The sequence below is a fragment of the Trachemys scripta genome, chromosome 9 (assembly GCF_013100865.1).
Source record: "Trachemys scripta elegans isolate TJP31775 chromosome 9, CAS_Tse_1.0, whole genome shotgun sequence".
Taxonomy (NCBI): domain Eukaryota; kingdom Metazoa; phylum Chordata; order Testudines; family Emydidae; genus Trachemys; species Trachemys scripta.
Genome location: NC_048306.1, coordinates 56,638,589 through 56,661,414, shown reverse-complemented (window position 1 = coordinate 56,661,414; position 22,826 = coordinate 56,638,589). Strand labels below are relative to the sequence as shown.

At 45.0% G+C, this 22,826-nt stretch overlaps 2 protein-coding genes across 4 annotated transcripts in view; one reads left to right on the top strand and one right to left on the bottom strand.

Annotated features, from left to right (window-relative positions):
* Positions 1-3,237, top strand: part of WDR33 (WD repeat domain 33) — a 100,165-nt gene extending 96,928 nt beyond the window's left edge. For 2 of the 3 annotated variants that reach the window (XM_034782053.1, XM_034782052.1), the window contains one exon: positions 149-3,237. In XM_034782053.1, the coding sequence (XP_034637944.1) occupies positions 149-325 (177 nt within the window). In that variant the 3' untranslated portion in view covers positions 326-3,237. The remainder of the gene's footprint in view (positions 1-148) is intronic. The other variant, XM_034782051.1, reaches the window with a different exon arrangement.
* SFT2D3 (SFT2 domain containing 3) lies at positions 2,564-6,333 on the bottom strand. Its single transcript, XM_034782057.1, has one exon. The coding sequence runs from the start codon at positions 6,212-6,214 to the stop codon at positions 5,555-5,557; it is 660 nt and encodes a 219-aa protein (XP_034637948.1). The 5' UTR covers positions 6,215-6,333; the 3' UTR covers positions 2,564-5,554.
* Between the last annotated feature and the right edge of the window lie 16,493 nt (positions 6,334-22,826).

The following is a 22,826-nucleotide window of genomic DNA, read 5'->3' as shown; positions in this document are numbered from 1 at the left end:
TCAGATTTCACATTCTGTATAATCTGTGAGGGATTGTATCATAGGGGAATTGAACCCAAACACTTGTCTAAGCCTGGGGTAACCCTCAAAAGCCTGAGAGGGATGTGGTAAACTATAAAATCAAAAACTAAATGTTCTCATCTTTTAGGACGTGGAAGCTCAGGACCTCCACAGAGAGTGCCAAAGTCTGGGAGGTCTAGCTCTTTGGAAGGAGACCATCATGATGGATTCCACAGAGATGAAGGTTTTGGAGGCCCTGCAGGAGGAAATAACCCTTCCAGAGGAGGGAGGAGTGGAAGTAATTGGGGAAGAGGCAGTAACATGAACTCTGGCCAGTCAAGGCGAGGAGCATCCAGGGGTGGTGGAAGGGGCCGATAGAAGAGGCTATGATTGGATGATACCCTCTCCTTATTGGACAGTGTTTAAATAGACACCTATTGTGGACTCGAGAAAGTACTTCTGCAACTCCACAAATCTGGACTCTTAACTGGGATAACTGAATGTGCATTAGTTCCTAACAAGGATCTTCTCCTAAGATCAAGCGACTGCTGCTAGCAGCAACATGGTAGCTGGCTTTCTATTTCATCCTCTCCACCTCTTTCTCCTCAACTTTTACCTGCATTGTTTTGTAAAGATAAAAGCTGGAATTTTTTTTAGTGTTGTGAGACATGGAGCACCTCCACAGATTTCAGTTCATGTCCAGGTGGAAACTTGTTTCTATATGTACAGTTTGTCAGAAAAAAAGTTGTTTTTGTATGAATACAGAATGTAATTTGCGCAAAAATTAACAAAAAATCAGTGCAGTATGTGATTCTTTATCTTTACACTCTCCATGAAACTACAAAACACCCCATCTTCCATAGAATTTCCATATGTCACGTACATGGCACCATAGGACTAGCTCTAGAAGTTTCTACAGTACAGTTCCTAATGCCTTAATACAATCAGTTGGGGTTTCATGTTTTGAGAATTTTTATTTTTACACCTTTAGCAACATTCTTGTGCTATTAAAAAATGTTATCTGTTGTGAAGAAGTTGAGTCCAGTACATACATACACAACAAAAAACCAAAACCACACCAATGCCCCCTCTCCTACCTTTCGTAAAAGGACATATGGGGAATGCTGTGAAAAGCTTCTTTTGAACTATAGATCATATGAGCAAGCATCCTAATCCAGTTTGCACATTCAATGTTCATCTGCTCCTGCTAATCCTCATTGATTCAAGCCTTGCAAAGGGACCTGTCCTTTGTTCTCCATGGTGTTAGTTTTACACCATAAGCAATAGACATTCGGCATCTTGATTAACAGGGATGTATATAATTTTTTATAGTACTGTAGTACACACCACGCTGCAGAGAAATGAGGAATGGCCACTAAATTACAAGCTGGTGCATTCTGAACCATTAAGCCACCCTGATTTAAAGATTTTTAAGTATTCTCCACAGGATTTTGTTTAGTGCCATTGCAACATTACAATTATTTGCATTTCATAATAAAGTTGTTTACCAATTATGGTGTTTCAGTTATCACCATAACATATGAGATTATCTGGCTTCATCCACCAGCATGTCTGTCTAAAGTATTTCTAAGATAGCTACCTAAGTATCCTAAACCTCATTTAAGAAATTAGTATTACCTAGAGCTAGCCTCTTCCTGAAAATCAGATTTCCCACCCTATAGCATTAGGAAACAAGATCAAATGTGGGAGGTGGCTGATAGTGGTATTTTAATCATCCTTTTCATATTTGCACTAGTAATTTTTTTTTTCACAAGCCCCTAGGGTAAATAGTACATTAAGGAAAAGCAAGTGTAGGGCTGAGGGAGCTTGTTTAAGAAATCATAAGGAAAGAGTAAATTAATCCTCACTCTGTGAGTGTGGGCTGTGGCAGCCACTCCTTCACCCACTTACTTTGCCAAGCCATCTACCTTCCCCTGTCCACAGTCTAATTAGGTTATGGATTTGAAATATTTGTAGGAACTCTATTTAAACAGATCAAAGCATAGATAAAGGAGAATTGCTATGATCTTCACATTCCTGCTTACTCAGCAGCTGTCATTCAGATATATGCTTCTATTGTACAGAACAGTTGTGACTGAGTCACATGGTAGTGAATAGGAATACTGCCTAATTGTTTTATTGCAGATACAGTGACACAAGAAATGCTCCAGAATGTTTGAGGTGGTCAGCTTACAACGTTTATTGTACTATGGCTGAAGAGAGAAGTAGCCCTAAGGAAATGATACACACAGTACAGTTTAGCAGACTCTTCTGAGCCAGGCTTGGCACAGGCTCATGGCTTCTTGCTTAAAGAAAAGGTTAAATTTCTATATGGGGACTTCTGATGAAGGTTATAGCTTATCTGTGTAAATTAATTTCTGCAGCTCAAGGCAGATCCTAGTTGTGTTAGGATGTAATAAAAGGGAAGATAAATATTGTAATTCAAACAGCTGGAAGAAAAGAGAAAACTCAGCAACCACTCTACCATTAGTTAAGGGCTGAAAAACTCACTCCATACATCTGAGCCCAACAACAGGAAAACACTAGAAATGAGGTTTTTAAAAAAAAAAAAAAATTCAAAAACTTTGTTTTTCCTCTGCAGGTCTCCTTTAACCTAAAACCCTGTTTAACTCTTAATACTGGATTTTAGGAAAAACTACTTTCCCCAAACCACACCATTCTAAATTAGAGCTTTGAGCTCCCTTAAGACAAGCCATGTGGATATGGTCACAATTGGTACACAAAAGCTCTTGTTAACTTTAGGGTAATATCTTTAAGTCCATAATGCAGAAGAGCCACACAAGCTCTGCTGCTTTCGGGGAGAGGAAGGGAAGAAAATGCCTATGAGGCAGAACCAGGACATCCTCAGCTCTTTATAGAGCCATGCTCTGCTATGACCCAATGTATCTGTGCAGATCTACTGTCCCTGTTACAAAACTGCAGATACAACTGTAGCCTGTGGAGTAGATTAGTAGTTGGAGGTTCTTGTGGCCAGCCTCCGGTAGTGGGAGGATTTTGTCATTTTCCATATAAGACCTTTTACCAGAGAGATTAAGGATTTACTAGGCTTTTACCGTAAATATTTTAACCTACATTTTAAAAAAGTTAATCTCATCCAAGAACTTTAACCTAGGTTTAGTTTAGAAGCAATCTCACACTAATCTGATATTACACTGATATAAATCCAAATGAAACTATAAAAGTAAACAGGAAGACAGATTCAGTGCTGCTGTTTTTTTAAAAAAAATAGACCTGCTACTGTCTAGATTAACACTTTAGTATAAAAATATTTTATTAAAATAGATGTACAATTTATAAAGTTAACTATTTGTTTACTGTAGTTCTGTGCAAATATTAAATGAGTAGATTAAGATACTCTCTTCCTAAGTAGCATCTGATAAGAATACTCAAGTATGTTTTTTTGCAATATGCCCAGCCTCTACTAGCCCATCTCTTTCTCAGGGTCAGGCTACAAGCATCACTGCTAAATAAGCAGTGCCTGCCCGACGCCTAGAACCAATGGACGAGGACTTCAGGAACTGACTCTGCAGCTCTGGAGGCAAAAGCTTCTGTAGCACCATTCTGGCAGTATTACTGCAAAGAACTAAATAGTCTCTATGATATGCTTTCACTTTTTTCGTGATTCCCTCCGTAAAAGAGGTATGCACCTGCTTGTCCAAGGATATGACTTTGTGATTCATCACCTCTATGAATGCTACTTGTTAAAGAATGTTCATAGAATATCCGGGTTGGAAGGAACCTCAGGAGGTCATCTAGTCCAACCCCTGGCTCAAAGCAGGACCAATCCTCAGACAGATTTTTGCCCCAGATCCCTAAATAGCCCCCTCAAGGATCGAACTCACAATCCTGGGTTTAGCAGGCCACTGCTCATGTTGTTTTCAATACAGTGAAGGTCAGGGATGTGGGGTTTTTTTTTTTTTTTTTAAAGACAGTTAAATGGAATGGGTATGTCAACATTCACTGACTACCCTATAAGCCAATCAAAGATGGTTGCAATTACAGCTGATCACTACATTTTGACTCTTTACAATTGTAATCTGATATAAAGATGTCATGAAACAACATCTCTGGTAATATGTATCTAGAGCTGATTTTAGGTTTTAACCAATAAAAACCCTGCTCCAAAAAGAGAAACAGTATTTATCCAATCAATACTGGATATGGTTAACTTGTGTCTAAGGGCTGATCAACACAGCAGTAATGCAGACTACGGGTGTGTGATTTCTAAAGTACATATGTTATGTATTAATAGGTCCACACAGACCCTGCTGGGGTGCATAAAAGGTTCCTTAGTGCACTTTAAGTAGCACTATCTGAAATAGTATTACATTAAAGCACACTAGGAAAAATAAAGAGATTACTCATTACAGTATATACAAAGAAGGACCAACTTTTGGTCCAACCCCCACCTCAAATTTTTGGACATCTACCTAGAACTCAAAATTGTTAAAAATAAACATCCAAAAACAAACTCCAAAAACAGGAGCTCTATATATACACCCAACTTTTTTTTGAAGTTTCATGGATATCTATAAACAGATTTTCCTATGAGGCACCTGGTATCAGCACATCCCAAGCTGGAGTGAATCCTGCAAGGCTCAGGAGTACAACAAAGTATTATACTATGGGTAGAGTTTAGTATCAACAATATGCTTGGCTCTGAATTCTTACAGGCCACTTCAAAGTAAGTATCAGCCATGTGATCCTACACTTGATATAGGAATCTGGTAATCCTGTCATCTACCACCCAGAACAGGACACAGACTCCAGGATATTACTACAAAGCTCGTTGTGCACTGATCAGGCAAAGCATATACTGAGATAGGACTGGGAATGATGGCACACAAAAATGTTACACGTGAATACGGTAAAAGAACAACAATGTATAGTCATAGATGCAGCTTTAGGATTTTAGTTGCACTGTTCAAAGGTAGGGAGAAAAAAAATGTTCCACAGCTCCATCAACACTGGTCCTTGGAGAAGCAAAACTCTTCCCTCCTTTGGTCGGTTTTGCTCCTGTTGTCCACATTAACTGTCAAGTTTGATTAGTTTTTCCTGAACTGTCTCAAGTAACTTCTGCTGACTTACAGCCAAGTGTCTTTGTATAGGTCCCCGTCCTCAGGAGGCGCATGAACAGAGCGCAGCTCCCAAGTGCCGCATCACAGCGCACCGGTTGTGCAGGAAGAACTTGCCTTCAATAGGACCGTGGGAAGGGGGGAAACCCGCACTGGCTTTGTCGGTCAGTCACCCCCCTACCCCAGAGCAGCAGGAAACCCACGCCCCGCTGCGGCCTCGGAGCCGCATACCCCGCGGAGGCAGCCGTGCGAGCCGCACTAGAGGGCCGTGATGCTGATGGCCTGTGGCCCTGTATTCAGAAAGGCGGTTGCTCAGCCAGAGAGCCGTGTCCTCCGCGTCCGCCCGGCAGGGATGGGGGATCGGCCTCATGGGACAGCAGCAAAGATCTGTCCTGGGGATGGGGACCGCTGTTCTCAGCCCCCATCCGGGTCTGCTCGGCGCACGCCGTCCCGCGCCCTCACACGGGCAGGGTTTTGGAGACGCGGCGGCGCACGAAGCCGCCCAGGAGGCCGCCGAGGTAGCGCAGGCCGGCGGGGCCCCCGGGCAGCAGGGCGAGCAGGCAGCCGGCGATGGCGGCGAGCTGGGCGGCGGCTCCGAGCGCGGTGAGCAGGGTGCTGCGCAGGCCGAGCGCGGCGTACAGGGTGCCGGCCAGGGCGCCAAGGTAGAGCACGGTGCCGCGGCTGGGCTCCCGCAGGAGGCGGCTCGGCCCCCGCAGGAAGCCGGCGGCGCCCAGCGCAAAGGCCGAGCCCAGCGACCAGAGCAGCGCGAACTTGCGGGCGCGGAGCAGCAGCAGCGGCGCGTAGAGCGCGGCCAGGCCGAAGCAGAGCGCGGCCAGCAACAGGCACAGCGCGCTCCCCACTAGCCGCTGCCAGCGCGACAGCCCCGGCAGCCAGGGGTCCGGCTCGGCCGCCCAGGGCCACGAGCCGGCCGCCGGGGACGAGGAAGAGGAGGAGCGGCCTGAGAAGGGGCTCAGCCGGCCAAGCCACGTCCTCCCTCCGGCGTCGGCTGCATCTGGCGTCGGCCGCGAGGAGCTCGGGGCCGCTGGGCCGGGGCCGCTGCCGCTGCTATTCTTAGACTGAGCCAGGTACTCCTGTAACTGCCGGTTCAGCTCCGCCATCTTGCAGGGGGAGGGCAGCAACAGGCAGGGAAAGACCCGGATGTGAATGCCAGCGCCAATGGGACACGTTGTTCTTCGAGGCCCTCAATGAGGCGCAGCCACATCCGGGTTACTGGAAGACTCCGTAGAGCTCGACAGGCGGTGGAGGTTATGTTGTCACATGGCACAATCAATCACGTGACTTTCCCCAGTTTCGGGAAAGGGCGTAGATCTAGGGGAGAGAGGTAGTTCGACCTAACCATCCTCAGCCCTGTTCCCGCGCACCTGGATCAATGTGGCTGCTCAAAGCTTTAAGGAGGTTGTAGTTATTGAGCTGGTTCAAAAGCTCAGAGGTCATAGGCTGCCACTGGGTCAGTTGGGTGTTCATTAGCCACATGAAAAAGGTAGAATTAAGGGGGATTTTAATTATGACCTGCAAAAGTTTTTTTATAGAGAGAGAGAGAGAGAGAGAGCATTACGTTTGTGTTCTTTTAAATATATTTTTGATTTATCAAGGAGGCCTGTAAGAGTTTTTGTTTTCTTTTAATATTATTATGCTTGTGTTCTGTTTGTTTGGTATGTATGCTCTTCAGGGATTTTGCTATAAGGTTTCTTGGGAAACTCAGGGATGTTTATTGTGAGCTCAAGAACTTAACTGAAGGGATGATGTGTTGAAGCTTTAATGATGTTATCCTTTTCCTCAAATGCAACAGAGGGTCCTGTGGCACCTTTAAGACTAACAGAAGTATTGGGAGCATAAGCTTTCGTGAATCTTGCATCTGAAGAAGTGAGGTTCTTACCCACGAAAGCTTATGCTCCCAATACTTCTGTTAGTCTTAAAGGTGCCACAGGACCCTCTGTTGCTTTTTACAGATTCAGACTAACACGGCTACCCCTCTGATACTTTTCCTCAAATGTTCATTAGGTCTTGGACTTAAAGAAGTGTTAGCAAAGAAGACAAAAAGAGTTTTAAACCATCTGAAAATCTCTTCCCTTCTCAAGTAATCCAGTTTGTCACTTGTTTCTTATGATAACTTAATTTTAGGATTGTCAATTAATTGCAGTTAACTCACATGATTAACTCAAAAATTAATTGCAATTTAAAAAATTAATCATGAGTAATTGTACTTATAACAATAGACTACCAATTGAAATTTAATAAATACTTTTGGATGTTTTTCTACATTTTCAATATTGATTTCAGTTACAACACAGAATATAAAGTGCACAGTGCTCACTTTATATTTATTTCAGAATGGTAGCTGTGTTAGTCTGTATCAGTAAAAAGAACGAGGAGTACTTGTGGCACCTTAGAGACTCAACAAATTTATTTTAGCATAAGCTTTCCTGGGCTAAAACCCACTTCATCAGATGCATGCAGTGGAAAATACAGTAGAAAGGTACACACACACACACCACCCCACCCCCCCCCCATGAAAAAATGGGTGTTGCCATACCAACTATAGCAAGACTAATCAATTAAGGTGAGCTATTATCAGCAGGAGGAAAAAAAACTTTTGTAGTGATAATCAGGATGGCCCATTTCCAACAGTTGACAAGAAGGTGTGAGTAACAGTAGGGGAAAAACTAGCATGGGGAAACAAATTTTACTTTGGGTAATGACCCATCCACTCCCAGTCTTTATTCAAGCCAAATTTAATGGTGTCCAGTTTGTAAATTAATTCCAATTCTGTAGTTTCTCATCGGAGTCTGTTTTTGAAGGTTTTTTTTGTTGGAGAATTGAGACTTTTAGATCTGTAACTGAGTGACCAGGGAGGTTGAAGTGTTCTCCGACTGGTTTTTGAATGTTATAATTCTTTACGTCTGATTTGTGTCCATTTATTCTTTTGCGTAGAGACTGTCCGGTTTGGCCAAAGAATAAATGGTCAGCCAATCACTCAGACAAACAAGTCGGTTTATATTGACAGGAGATACTGCTGCCTGCTTCTTATTTACAATGTCACCTGAAAGTGAGGACAGGCGTTCGCATGGCACTTTTGTAGCCAGTGTTGCAAGGTATTTACGTGACAGATATGCTAAACATTCATATACCCCTTCCATGCTTCGGCCATCATTCCAGAGGACATGCTTCCATGCTGATGATTGAAATTAATATATTTGAAAATGTAGTAAACATCCAAAAATATTTAAAATAAATGGTATTGTTGTTTAATAGCATGATTAATTTTTTTAATCGCTTGACAGATCTTCTTAATTTTCTAGTAACCATAGAATTGTCAATGGTAGGTAAGACCTGAATTTGTAATGTGTATGTTAAAAAAAAAAAACAAAGCCAAAAAAGTGTTTAAAACACAACCAGACACCAAGGCGGTTAGAGGAGCACAGCAGGGCGCGGTGCGCATCAGAGAAGCTTTGAAATCGAGTTTTGTGACTGGCCAGGCTACGATGTGAAACTTCTGTTTGTTTCTCCTTAATGAACCCTCTGCCCCCCCCCACCCGGTTCACTCTACTTCCCTGTAAACCAACCACCCCACCCGCCCCTCCCCACTTCGAGCACCGCTTGCAGAGGCAATAAAGTCATTATTACTTCACATTCATGCATTCTTTATTAATTCATCACACAACTAGGGGGATAATTGCCAAGGTAGCCCGGGATGGGTGGGGGAGGAGGGAAGGAAAAGGACACACTGCATTTTAAAACTTTAACTCTTATTGAAGGCCAGCCTTCTGATGCTCGGGCAATCATCTGGGGTGGAGTGACTGGGTGGCCGGAGGCTCCCCCACTGTGTTCTTGGGAGTCTGGGTGAGGAGGGTATGGAACTTGGGGAGGAGGGCTGTTGGTTACACAGGGGCTGTAGCGGCAGTCTCTGCTCCTGCTGCCTTTCCTGCAGCTCAACCATATGCTGGAGCATATCAGTTTGATGCTCCAGCAGCCAGAGTATCAACTCTTGCCTTCTGTCTGCAAGCTTACGCCACTTATCATCTTCAGCACGCAACTTGCTCTGTTCATCCCGCGATTCAGCCCGCCACCTCTCCTCTCGTTCATATTGTGCTTTTCAGTAGTCTGACATTGACTGCCTCCACGCATTCTGCTGTGCTCTATCAGCGTGGGAGGACATCTGGAGCTCCGTGAACATATCGTCCCGCGTCCTCCGTTTTCTCTTTCTAATGTTCAGTAGCCTCTGTGAAGGAGAAACATTTGCAGCTGGTGGAGGAGAAGGGAGAGGTGGTTAAAAAAGACACATTTTAGAGAACAATGGGTACACTCTTTCACGTTAAATTTTGCTGTTCGCATTACACAGCACATGTGCTTTCGTTACAAGGTCGCATTTTTCCTCTTATAGTGAGGGCCTGCCGGTTTCGTGTGAGAGATCACTCACGCAGTGCCAGGCAACAGATTTTGGCTTGCAGGCAGCCATGGTAAGCCAGTCTTTTGACTTTTTTAACCTTCTTAACATGTGGGAATGGTTTCAAACAGCAGTGCCCTCATTTCCCATATCAAGCATGAATTGGGTTGGCCATTTAAAATGGGTTTGCAATGTAAAAGGAGGGGCTGCAGTTTCCGGGTTAACATGCAGCACAAACCCAACTAACCCCTCTCCCACCCACACACCCAATTCTCTGGGATGATCACTTCACCCCTTCCCCCACCGTGTGGCTAACAGCAGGGAACATTTCTGTTCAGCAGAGCAGGAACGGGCACCTCTGAATGTCCCCTTAATAAAATCGCCCCATTTCAACCAGGTGACCCTGAATGATATCACTCTCCTGAGGATAACAAAGAGCGATAAGGAATGGATGTTGTCTGCATGCCAGCAAACACCGGGACCATACGCTACAATGCTTTGTTATGCAATGATTCCAGACTACTTGCTACTGGCCTGGCGTGGTAAAGTGTCCTACCATGGCGGATGGGATAAGGCAGCCCTCCCCAGAAACCTTTTGCAAGGGCTTTGGGAGTACATGAGGGAGAGCTTTCTGGAGATGTCCCTGGAGGATTTCCACTCCATCCCCATACACGTTAACAGACTTTTCCAGTAGCTGTACTGGCCGCGATTGCCAGGGCAAATTAATCATTAAACACGCTTGCTTTTAAACCATGTGTAATATTTACAAAGGTACACTCACCAGAGGTCCCCTGTGTGCCCTCAGGGTCTTGGGTGAGTTCGGGGGTTACTGGTTCCAAGTCCAGGGTGACAAACATATCCTGGCTGTTGGGGAAACCGGTTTCTCCACTTCCTTGCTGCTGTGAGCTATCTACATTACCTCCATCCTCATCTTCCTTGTACCCCGACCCTCTTCCCTGTGTGTTTCTCCAGTGAGGGAGTCATAGCACACGGTTGGGGTAGTGGTGGCTGCACCCCCTAGAATGGCATGCAGCTCCGCGTAGAAGCGGCAAGTTTGCGGCTCTGCCCCGGACCTTCCGTTTGCTTCTCTGGCTTTGTGGTAGGCTTGCCGTAGCTCCTTAATTTTCACGCAGCAGTGCTGTGCGTCCCTGTTATGGCCTCTGTCCTTCATGGCCTTGGAGACCTTTTCTAATATTTTGCCATTTCTTTTACTGCTACGGAGTTCAGCTAGCACTGATTCATCTTCCCATATGGCGAGCAGATCCCGTACCTCCCGTTCGGTCCATGCTGTAGCTCTTTTGCGATCCTGGGACTCCATCATGGTTACCTGTGCTGATGAGCTCTGCGTGGTCACCTGTGCTCTCCACGCTGGGCAAACAGGAAATGAAATTCAAACGTTCGCGGGGCTTTTCCTGTCTACCTGGTCAGTGCATCTGAGTTGAGAGTGCTGTCCAGAGCGGTCACAATGAAGCATTGTGGGATAGCTCCCGGAGGCCAATAACGTCGAATTATGTCCACACTACCCCAGTTCCGACCCGCTAAGGCCGATTTTATTGCTAATCCCCTCGTCGACGGTGGAGTAAAGAAACCGGTTTAAAGGGCTCTTTAAGTCGAAAGAAAGGGCTTCGTCGTGTGAACGTGTCCAGGCTTAATTCAATTTAACACTGCTAAAGTCGACCTAAACTCGTAGTGTAGACCAGGCCTCTGTTCCCAGTGCTTAAAGTGATCCGGGTCACAGACCCAGGAGATAAATGTCTACAGCGCCAGCCAGGCACTGAGGGCACACATTTCAGCTGTGCATGGAGAAAACCCCTCTTGTGGTCTGGCTCCCGCACTTACCCTCTAGAAGTAGAGGCCAATCAGAGCTGCTGTGTAAAGCAGTCCCAGCTCTCCCCAACCTCATCTGAAGGGCCAATACCTTTCTTACAGGATGGGGGGAACAAAAAGAGCCCAGCAATTCAGGGCAGCTCCTCTGTTTCCTTCTCCCCTCTTGTGAGCAATAGGACAGCTCTTTTGCTCCTTGCAACACCTGGCCTAGGAAAGGAGTAAGCAGCCCCTGGAGCTGTTCCCTGCCAACATGGAAGGTGGAGAGGGGACCCCACTGTAGCACCGAGGCCTGGAAGAGGTGGATGAAGAGCCACAGAAGGAGTAGAGGTGAGGCTTGGGGAGACGTGGGGGCAGAATTGGGGGGGGGGGGGGGACAGGCAGATATGTCACTTACATTTCTGTAGAAAATTACAGACCCCCACACTTTTTTTTCAGGCCACTTTAAGAATGGTCAGGTCCTGTGACCGGATTCCCAGGAGAGCCAGCTGAGGTCACTCAATTAGAGTGAACTGCAAAGAATGGGGCAGACAATCCCCAAAGCTGGTGGATATTCCAATACTTAGATTTACCAAGCCAGCATAACACAGCTTCTTTCTTACCTCACTGGTTACTCAGAAGTCAATAACACAGTTCCCTTAAAGTACCCAGCCCCAGGCCTCCATTCAGATACCCAAGTCAAATATGATGAAGATTAATTAAAATCTTATTCATCATATAAAAAAGTTCTGCCAATCCCAAAGGATCGGACACGCTACCTCCCAGTTTAATGAATATTCCAGATCTTACCCAAATACATGCTACAGCCTATTCTTATTAACTAAACTAAAATTTATTTAAAAAGGAGAGTGAGAGTGTATAGGTTACAAAAATTAATATACATACAGACATGAGTTCAATTCTTGAGATTCAGATTCATAGCAGAGATGGTTAGCTTTGTAGTTGCAAAGGGTTCTTTTAGAATTTAGACCATAGGTTATAGTCCGATGTCCAATATCATTTCAGGGTGTTCCAGTTTAGGACTGGGATCTCAGTCCTTATGGCTTAAGCTTCCCCTGTATAAAGCCTGAAGCAGATCCGAGATGATAGGATCAGGACCCAAGGGTTTTTTATACAGTGTTCTAGCATCCACTTGACCATACAATCCTGGGTAAACAATAGGCTTTTGATGTAACCTTCTGTTTCCTAAGCACAACCAGTAATTAGTTACACAAATTAACATAGGGCAATTTATCCATTAGGCAGTCTATCACAAACTTCAAAGAGACATATAGACAATGATATTATTTCACCCAAGATTCTTCTAAATTCATAGATTCATAGACTCTAGGACTGGAAGGGACCTCGAGAGGTCATCGAGTCCAGTCCCCTGCCCTCATGGCAGGACCAAATACTGTCTAGACCATCCCTGATATACATTTATCTAACCTACTCTTAAATATCTCCAGAGATGAAGATTCCACAACCTCCCTAGGCAATTTATTCCAGTGTTTAACCACCCTGACAGGAACTTTTTCCTAATGTCCAATCTAAACCTCCCTTGCTGCAGTTTAAGCCCATTACTTCTTGTTCTATCCTTAGAGGCTAAGATGAACAAGTTTTCTCCCACCTCCTTATGACACCCTTTTAGATACCTGACGACTGCTATCATGTACCCTCTCAGTCTTCTCTTTTCCAGACTAACAAACCCAATTCTTTCAGCCTTCCTTCATAGGTCATGTTCTCTAGACCTTTAATCATTCTTGTTGCTCTTCTCTGGACCCTCTCCAATTTCTCCACATCTTTCTTGAAATGCGGTGCCCAGAACTGGGCACAATACTCCAGTTGAGGCCTAACCAGCGCAGAGTAGAGCGGAAGAATGACTTCTCGTGTCTTGCTCACAACACACCTATTAATGCATCCCAGAATCATGTTTGCTTTTTTTGCAACAGCATCACACTGTTGACTCATATTTAGCTTGTGGTCCACTATAACCCCTAGATCCCTTTCTGCCATACTCCTTCCTAGACGGTCTCTTCCCATTCTGTATGTGTGAAACTGATTGTTCCTTCCTAAGTGAAGTACTTTGCATTTGTCTTTATTAAACTTCATCCTGTTTACCTCAGACCATTTCTCCAATTTGTCCAGATCATTTTGAATTTTGACCCTATCCTCCAAAGCAGTTGCAATCCCTCCCAGTTTGGTATCATCTGCAAACTTAATAAGTGTACTTTCTATGCCAATATCTAAGTCGTTGATGAAGATATTGAACAGAGCCGGTCCCAAAACAGATCCCTGCGGAACCCCACTTGTTATACCTTTCCAGCAGGATTGGGAACCATTAATAACTACCCTCTGAGTACGGTTATCCAGCCAGTTATACACCCACTTTATAGTAGCCCCATCTAAGTTATATTTGCCTAATTTATCGATAAGAATATCATGCGAGACCGTATCAAATGCCTTACTAAAGTCTAGGTATACCACATCCACAGCTTCTCCCTTATCCACAAGACTCGTCATCCTATAAAAAAAAGCTATCAGATTGGTTTGACATGATTTGTTCTTTACAAATCCGTGCTGGCTATTCCTTAACACCTTACACCTTCCAAGTGTTTGCAGATGATTTCCTTAACTACTTGCTCCATTATCTTCCCTGGCACAGAAGTTAAACTAACTGGTCTGTAGTTTCCTGGGTTGAAATTACCTATCAGCTCTCTGAGCTTACCAAAATCCGCCTTCCTGAAATCCATTGTCTCTATTTTGCTGTACTCCCTTCTACCCTTCCTTAGAATTGTGAACTCTATGATTTCATGATCACTTTCACCCAAGCTACCTTCCACTTTCAAATTCTCAACAAGTTCCTCCCTATTTGTTAAAATCAAATCTAGAACAGCTTCCCCCCAGTAGCTTTTTCAACCTTCTGAAATAAAAAGTTGTCTGCAATGCAGTCCAAGAACTTATTGGATAGTCTGTGTCCTGCTGTGTTATTTTCCCAACATATATCTGGATAGTTGAAGTCCCCCATCACCACCAGATCTTGGGCTTTGGATGGTTTTGTTAGTTGTTTAAAAAAAGCCACATCCACCTCTTACACCTTGCTAGGTGGCCTGTAGTAGACCCCTAGTATGACATCACCCTTGTTTTTTACCCCTTTTAGCCTAACCCAGAGACTCTCAACACTTCTGTCTCCTATGTCCATCTCCACCTCAGTCCAAGTGTGTACATTTTTAATATACAAGGCAACACCTCCTCCCTTTTTCCCCTGTCTATCCTTCCTGAGCAAGTTGTACCCATCCATACCAACATTCCAATCATGTGTATTATCCCACCAAGTTTCGGTGATGCCAGCAATGTCATAGTTGTATTTATTTATTAGCACTTCCAGTTCTTCCTGCTTGTTACCCATACTTCTCGCAATTGTATATAGGCATCTAAGATACTGATTTGATTTTGCCTCCCAGTTTTGCCCTGACCCTCCTTTCTCTCTGCCATTATAGCCCACGCTCCCTCCTATTTCCGACCCATCTCCCAGGTCCCCATGTTCTCCACTTACCTGTGGGCTTTTCTCACCTGTCCCCGTCAAACCTAGTTTAAAGCCCTCCTCACTAGGTTAGCCAGTCTGTGTCCAAATAGGGTCTTTCCCCTCCTCGAAAGGCGAACGCCATCTCTACCTAGCAGTCCTTCCTGTCATAGCATCCCGTGGTCAAGGAAGCCAAAGCCTTCCTGGCGACACCGTCTTCGCAGCCAGGCATTCACCTCCACGATGCACCTGTCTCTGTTAATATTCCCTTTTGATCTCTGAATTAATAGTTATAGTGACAGACAGGAACTGTCCGTTTACATGGCTAACATTTATGAGTACACAATTAGTATCACTTCTAACAATATAGGTTTGCATTTCAAAGTTCTAGCCTATCTAGCATTGAATGGCCCTAATTACCATTTCTAACATGTCTCTACAGGTTGGCTCTGGGTTAGTTAGGCTGCAAGCTGCTTAACCCTTTCTGGCCATATATTATACTTCGTACCAGATTCGTTGCAATTATATAACAGTGGTAGCAACAATGGTTTGCATAATTATATTTTAATCAGACAACATCAAGGTCCCCATTTGTAAAATGGGGATAATCCGTATCTCACAGGGGAATTGTGAGGATAAAAACATTAAATATTGCACAATATTCTGATACTGTGGTAACAGGCCATATAAGTACCTAAAATAAATAGGTTGAGTGTGTAAGGGCTTTTCTATCTACAAACTTACACTCGTTTAGTTAAATTTGTTCTATTAAATCAGTGTGAACATTCTTATTTCAGTCTGAGTGGCATATTGCAGTTAATAATGAAACCTATTTAAAACTATTCTGAATCAACTTAAAGCTAAACAGAAATAAGAAAGTTCTGACACATTTTGTACCCATTTAATTAATCAGGTTTAACAATCAAAGCCTTGTTTAGTCAGTAGAAGTCTAGCTTTTTGCCAAATGGTTCAAACAAGACAGCTCTACATAACATGAAATTCAGTGAGCATAGAGTTGCCATCACCTGCCTGAAATTTTTCAGAAAAATCCTATTTTGATGTCTGTCAAATCCTGCCTGATTAGCTTGCAGGGAATTAGTACAAAATAGAAATTGGATTTGGACAGGAACTCCTCCCGCTGGCCAGATCATTGTGATATTGCATTACCACATCATGATATAACATGGTGCAATACATTTCTATCTCACTAAGCAAAGCTCAAACATTAGTTCAAGAGAATAAGGGTGGCTTGAGCTGTCTTAAGTGATAACTATTTGGTAGCTTGACAGCCTGAGACACAATCTAATCATCCTGCAAGAGTCTTCTATAAGTGTTTTCCTCTGTCCTCAGCAGCAGCATGCTATGAACCTGAGGGCATGTTTAAGCTACAAAATTATGTTGACCTAAATTACGCTGGCATACAGCTGCTGCAGTAATTAAATCGCTTTTGTGTATCCACTCCTTGTATGGGGGTGTGTGCGACCTCACCAGGAGCAGTTGTACCGATTGTACTGTCAGTGTGGGGCATTGTGGGATGGCTTCTAAAAGCCAGTAACAGTTGATGTAAGCAATGCAGTGTCTATACTGACAATTAATCAACCTAACTACATTGATATTGACTCTACGCCTCTTGTGGAGGTGGAGTTATTAAGTCGATGTAGAGAGGTAGTTACATCAGCGGGAGCGAAATTTTAGTATAGACACTTACGTAGTTAGGTCGACACAACACAGCTTATGTCTTATGCATAGAGTTTAGAGTGATATAATTAGATCTATGCAGTGTCAGTGTAGACATTGTGTTACTTACATCACCTGTTAGTGGCCTCCAGAAAGTGTCCCACAGTGTCCCATTTTGATCTCCGCTGCCCAGCGGCCAGGTACCCAGGAAGCCAACCCTCCCCTTTAAAGCCCCATGAAATTTTGAAATTGCATTTCCTGTTTGCCGGGCTTGGAGAGCTCATCTAGCAACTCTAGAACATGCCTAGCAACTGCGCAGCTGACCATGCTGGCTTCATGTTGTAGACGCGCTCCTGCCTGGAGTGCACAGGAGCAGGGCCGCCCAAAGGATTCAGGGGGTCTGGGGCAAAGCAGGGGAGCTGTGGCGCCTGTACTCACCAGGCAGCGCTCCGAGTCTGCGGCAGTGGGGGGGGGGAAGCGGGTCCTTCAGTCGCTCCCCGTCTTCAGCAGCACTGAAGGACCCACCGCTGAAATGCTGCCGAAGACCCAGATCAACTGAAGGGCCCACCGCTGAAGTGCCGCCAAAGACCCAGACCACCGCCAGGGCTCGCGGGGCCCCTGTGGGGCCTGGGGCAAATTGCCCCACTTGCCCCCCACCTCTGGGCGGCCCTGCACAGGAGGAGTTGGGTCTCCTGGGTTTGTGGGGAGAAGAGGCTGTGCAGGCATAGCTCCGATCCAGCTGTAGAAACGTTGACATATACAAGCAGATCGCTTGGGGCATGGAGGAGGAGGGCTACAAAAGGGACCAGCAGCAGTGCTGTGTGAAAGCCAAGGAGCTGCAGCAGGGGTACCAGAAGGCAAGGGAGGCTAACAATCACTCTGTTGTGGAGCCTCAGATGTGCTGCTTTGACAGAGAACTGCATGCCATCCTCGGAGGAGACCCCACCACCACTCCCAAGAGCCCTGTAGATAATGAGTCATAGGCCTCCACTGTGAACAGCAAGGAAGGAGGAGGGGGAAGAGTATGGGGAACAGGTGACCGGGGGGATCCAGTGGCGCAGCAAGCCAGGACCTGTTTTAGAGTTCTGGGCAGTCCAGACAGTCCCTTCAGTCCAGCACGGGTGAGCATGATGCAGGGGAAGGAACCTGTAGTAAATGTGCAGTTTGCTTTGAAATTGCAGGGATGGAACCTCTAAAGTAGCAGGACACATCTGTTGCTTTATTCTTTTTTACTTATGCTAGAAGAGGTAGTGAAATAACCAACAGAGGTAGAGTTGCTGTCTGCTTCTCATTCACCTGTTCAGCTAGGCAGAGAGGGCCCTGTAGAACAGTTTGTTTATGTGCACCGGGATATCCCGTGAATCCTCCATAGAGATCTCGAGGAAACTTTCATGGAAGTAGTCTGCAATCCTCTGTTGAAGGTTTTTGCAGAGGGCTGCCTTATTTCTTCCACTGTGCTATGACATTTTCCTGCACCACCCAGAAATTACTTCAACATGCACCACTGCAGCACACAAGCTAACAGCCTATGGCCCCAGTCTGCAGCAGGAGCTGTTTCCTTTCAGCCTCCATTACCTTCAGGAGTGAGATATCAGCTAAAATCACCAGTGCCTATGGAAAACAGTGCCCGTATTCAGTTCAGTTGCCCTGTCTGCATATACTCATGCCTGTGAGCTATCCCCCCTTATTTCCCCAAGCCCCCAGCCACCCAGGGCCATGGTCACCATGACTGGACTATCACCATGCTCAATGAATCCCAAGGAGAAGTGAGAATGTAGTGCTTGCAACTTGTGTGGATAAAGGGGAGTGAGTTCAGTATGCCCAGTTTCAATTCATCTCGTGAATACAACCACAATAGTACCTCTGTGCACTGTATCTTTTGCAACTGGAAATGTGGCCTTGAGGGTCTCTCCATCCACACCAGCAGAGCAACTCAACCAGATAAGGAGGAGCAAGAAGAGGATGTGGGATGACAAGTTCCAAAAGATCCTGCAAGCGTCTGCTGCTTTGGATATCAAGCCACAGGTCTTGGAAGATCATCCTCGTGGACAGCATGGGCAGGGATAGAGCGGAGAGGAGAAAGCTGCAGGAAAAGGAGGGGGACATACAACAAAAGATGTTGGCGCTTCTCAAGCAGCAAACATCTCTGCCTCAGACTCTTGTTGACCTTCAGGTTCAAAAGTCCCATGCTTGCTTCCCTCTGAAGCCCATAAAGAACTGCACCTCCTTATATCCCCCTTCCTGACACATTTCACATGGCATCCTGGGCTGCTGCATGACTCCTACCACTCCACCCCAGGGGAGTACAGACAATCACAGCCGCACATACTCTGAGCTGTGAAAGACACGTTTGGTTTATGTTCTGAAATCGAAATGACTGTTCTTTCCCCTTTAGAAGTTCTTTTCCCTTTATTTATTATGTTTTATTCAGTTATAAATGTGTCTGTCTGTATGGGTTTGGAATCAAAGTCCATTTCTGGAAACTTAATTCATCTTTAATAGTTCACAACATATGCAGGCTGGGGCTGACACTATTCACAGATAACAGCAATGGTGCATTTGCAATGTTATATTACTACACACAGAGCACTCATTACAAGGTTCATACCAGAGTGCAAAAGAGCAATGCCAGGTAAAGCACACTACAGAAACACATATCACTGTGGCTCACTATTTAAATGGTATTTCAAAGCCGCCCTGAGTCAAATAGCTCTACATTGAGCTCTTCTTATAGCCCTAGTATCCACCTGCTCAAAATCAGCAGACAGCTGGTTCACCTCCACCCCAGCAGAAACTCTTCCCCCTTTGCTTCACAGATATTATGCTGGACACAGCAGGCAGCTATAACCATTGGGATATTTTTTTCACTGAGGTCCAATCTTTTGACTAGACAGCACCAGTGACCTTTCAAACAGCCAAAGGCACATTCAACTGTCATTCTGCATCTGTTGAGCCTGTAGTTGAAATGCTCCTTGGTGCTGTTGATGTGGCCGGACTATGGCTTCATGAGCCATGGGAATAAGGGGTAGGCTGGGTTTCCCAGGATCACTATTGGCATTTCAATGTCCCCAATGGTAATCCACCAGCCTGGAAAGAAAATCCCTGCTTGCAGCTTTCTGAACGTATAAAGATATGCTTGTCATGTGCCTTTCCTAACCAGCCCACATTGATGTCAGCAAAGTGTCCCCCCAGTGATGCACCCATGCTTGTATGACCATAGAAAAGTAGCCCTTTCTGTTGATGTACTTTGTGGGAAGGTAGTTTGGTGCTAAAATAGAGATATGGGTGCCATCTATTGCCCCACCGCAGTTTGGGAACACCACTATGCAAAACATCCACTATGTCCTGCACATTGCCCAGAGTCACAGTCCTTCATAACAGGATGTGATTAATGGCACTCCACACTTGCATCACAATAGCCCCTATGTGGATTTCCCAACTCCAGATTTATTCCTGACTGATGAGTTGGGAATCTGGCATTGCAAGCTTCCAGAGAGCGATTGACACTCACTTCTCCATTGTCAGTGCAGCTCTCATTTTGGTGTCACTGCACTGGAGGGCTGGGGTGAGCCCCGCACACACATCCAGGAATGTGGCTTTGTACATCCGAAAGTTCTACAGCCACTGCTCATCATCCCAGACCTTCATAATAATGTGGTCCTACCAGTCAGTGCTTGTTTCTTGGGTCCAGAACCAGAGCTCCATTGTCTCCAGCTGCTCCACGAATGGCAACAACTTTGAATTGTTTCTTTTTATGTCTCACAGCAATCTAGTCTCTAAGGAATTGTTATGTTGCCCATGGCTCCGCAAAAATACTACAGGATCAGGTGCCCTGTGCTTGCAACACTTATCTCAATGGTGCAGAGTTGTGCAGGATCCATTCTTCTGACACAGATAGCGGACAGCTAGGAGGGACACACGGGTTTGCAGGTATTTGGAAAAGAGGTGCAAAATGTTATGGAATGCAGATAAAATTATGGGATGGAGAACACCGTATTATGGGACGTTGAAATCATGTTCCCTGTCACCCCTTTGCGACTCATCTCATCCCCGTGAGGCATTGCAAAACCTTCCCAAAACACCCTGCTCTAGATGGTGGTGAGTTGCATAATGAAATAACTACCCACGGTGCACTGTTCTCTCCACCGATGCAAGCACTGCTAGTGAGGATGTGCACCGCCGACACAAGGAGTGTAGGGTGGACATGTAAAAGTGATTTAATTACTGCATCAGCTGTATGCCAGCATTACTTAGGTCGACATAATTTTGTAGTGTAGACATGCCCTCAGTCTCCTCTTTATCTTGTGGACCTGATTTCCTTACACCCCTCTGAACTCCCCCATCCCTCCTCCCAGTGGTCAACTAGTTACATGCAGTGTTGACAATTTAGTAATTTTCCAACCCTCCCTGTAAATTCGAACACCCTTTCTAATTTCAATTCCTGGAGAAAACAGTGTGTGGAGTCACTTACACCTATGGAAAATGAGTGTAAAATGCTATCAAATCAGCATTTTCCACACAGTTAGATTTTCAAAGTTGCTAGATGGAATCAGGAGTCAATTAATTTGCAACTTTGGAGGGAGCCTCTGTCATTACCCATGTCAGCATAGCAATTCTCTTTGTACAGCATCAGTTGACTTTGGGAAACGGGTTACTTCTTTGAAGAGAGAAGCTGGGATTATGGCAGTTCCACCTGTTTTCAAACTTTTTAGTTCTGGAAGGGCAAAATTCCCTCACAGATTCACACATCAACCTCCTTCTGCTAGGTTCTCACACCCCTTCTGTGCATGGACCCCAGGAAGAGATCTTCAGCCACTAAGTGGATATGATGAGCATAAAGAACAGTTTGGGAACTGTAATTCTGTGCTTAGCACCCTGGGGTGCATGTGGGAAGTGTGACAGATTTTTGTTACTGTCATAACTATAAAGGGAAGGGTAACAGCTGTCCTGTGTACAGTACTATAAAATCCCTCCTGGCCAGAGACTCCAAAATCCTTTTCCCTGTAAAGGGTTAAGAAGCTCAGGTAACCTGGCTGGCATCTGACCTAAAGGACCAATAAGGGGACAAGATACTTTCAAATCTTGGGGGGGGAAGGCTTTTGTTTGTGTTCTTTGTTTGGGAGTGTGTTCGTTCTCGGGACTGAGAGGGACCAGACATCAATCCAGGTTCTCCACATCTTTCTAAACAAGTCTCTCCTATTTCAAACTTGTAAGTAAATAGCCAGGCAAGGCGTGTTAGTTTTCCTTTGTTTTTCTCAACTTGTAAATGTTCCTTTTACTAGAGTGTTTATCTTTGTTTGCTGTACTTTGAACCTGAGACTAGAGGGGAGTCCTCTGAGCTCTTTAAGTTTGATTACCCTGTAAGGTTAATTTCCATACTGATTTTACAGAGATGATTTTTATTTTTTTCTTTAATTAAAAGCCTTCTTTTTAAGAACCTGATTGATTTTTCCTTGTTTTTAGATCCAAGGGGGCTGGATCTGTATTCACCAGGAGTTGGTGAAAGGAAGGAGGGGGAAAGGTTAATTTCCCCTTGTTTTAGATCCAAGGGGATTGGATCTGTGTTCACCAGGAGTTGGTGAAAGGAAGGAGGGAGAAAGGTTAATTTCTCCTTGTTTTAGATCCAAGGGGATTGGATCTGTGTTCACCAGGAGTTGGTGGGAGGCAGGAGGGGGGATGGTTAATTTCTCCTTGTTTTAAGATCCAAGGGGTTTGGATCTGTATTCACCAGGGAATTGGTGAAAGGTTTTCTCAGGGCTTCCCAGGGTGGGAATCTAATTGGGAAATGGTGGCAGCGGACCAGAGCTAAGCTGGTAGTTAAGCTTAGAAGTTTTCATGCAGGCCTCTACATTTGTACCCTAAAGTTCAAAGTGGGGATACAGCCTTGACAGTTACCAATCTGCCTGGAGCGTCAGGTGATCAGGCTGATGCCGCAGGATCGTTTGGGGAGGAGATGACATAACATACCAAGTGTTTAAACTTTAAAGCTTTATTAATAAAGTAATAAAATACAGCACAGAGAGCTGGGAATGCTCCCACGTCACTCAGGGGAAGAAAGAAAGCATTAGAGCCCCAAGCCCTAACCCTCTTTCATACTCACACATGCACTACCCAAGACTGGCCAGGCCTGGGTGTAATATAAGAAGAAGAGGGGGTGGGGTGGACGGGAGTTCTTGCCCTGGGCCCAGGTCGTCTGGGGAATCCGCTGTAATCTTCGAAGTGCTCCAGCTCTCGGGTGGGTTTTTAAGTCCTGGGTTCCTTTGGGGGTGTCGTCCAGGGCCCTCTGTGCCTGGTTCTCTTTGTACCAGTCCCAGTCGGCTTG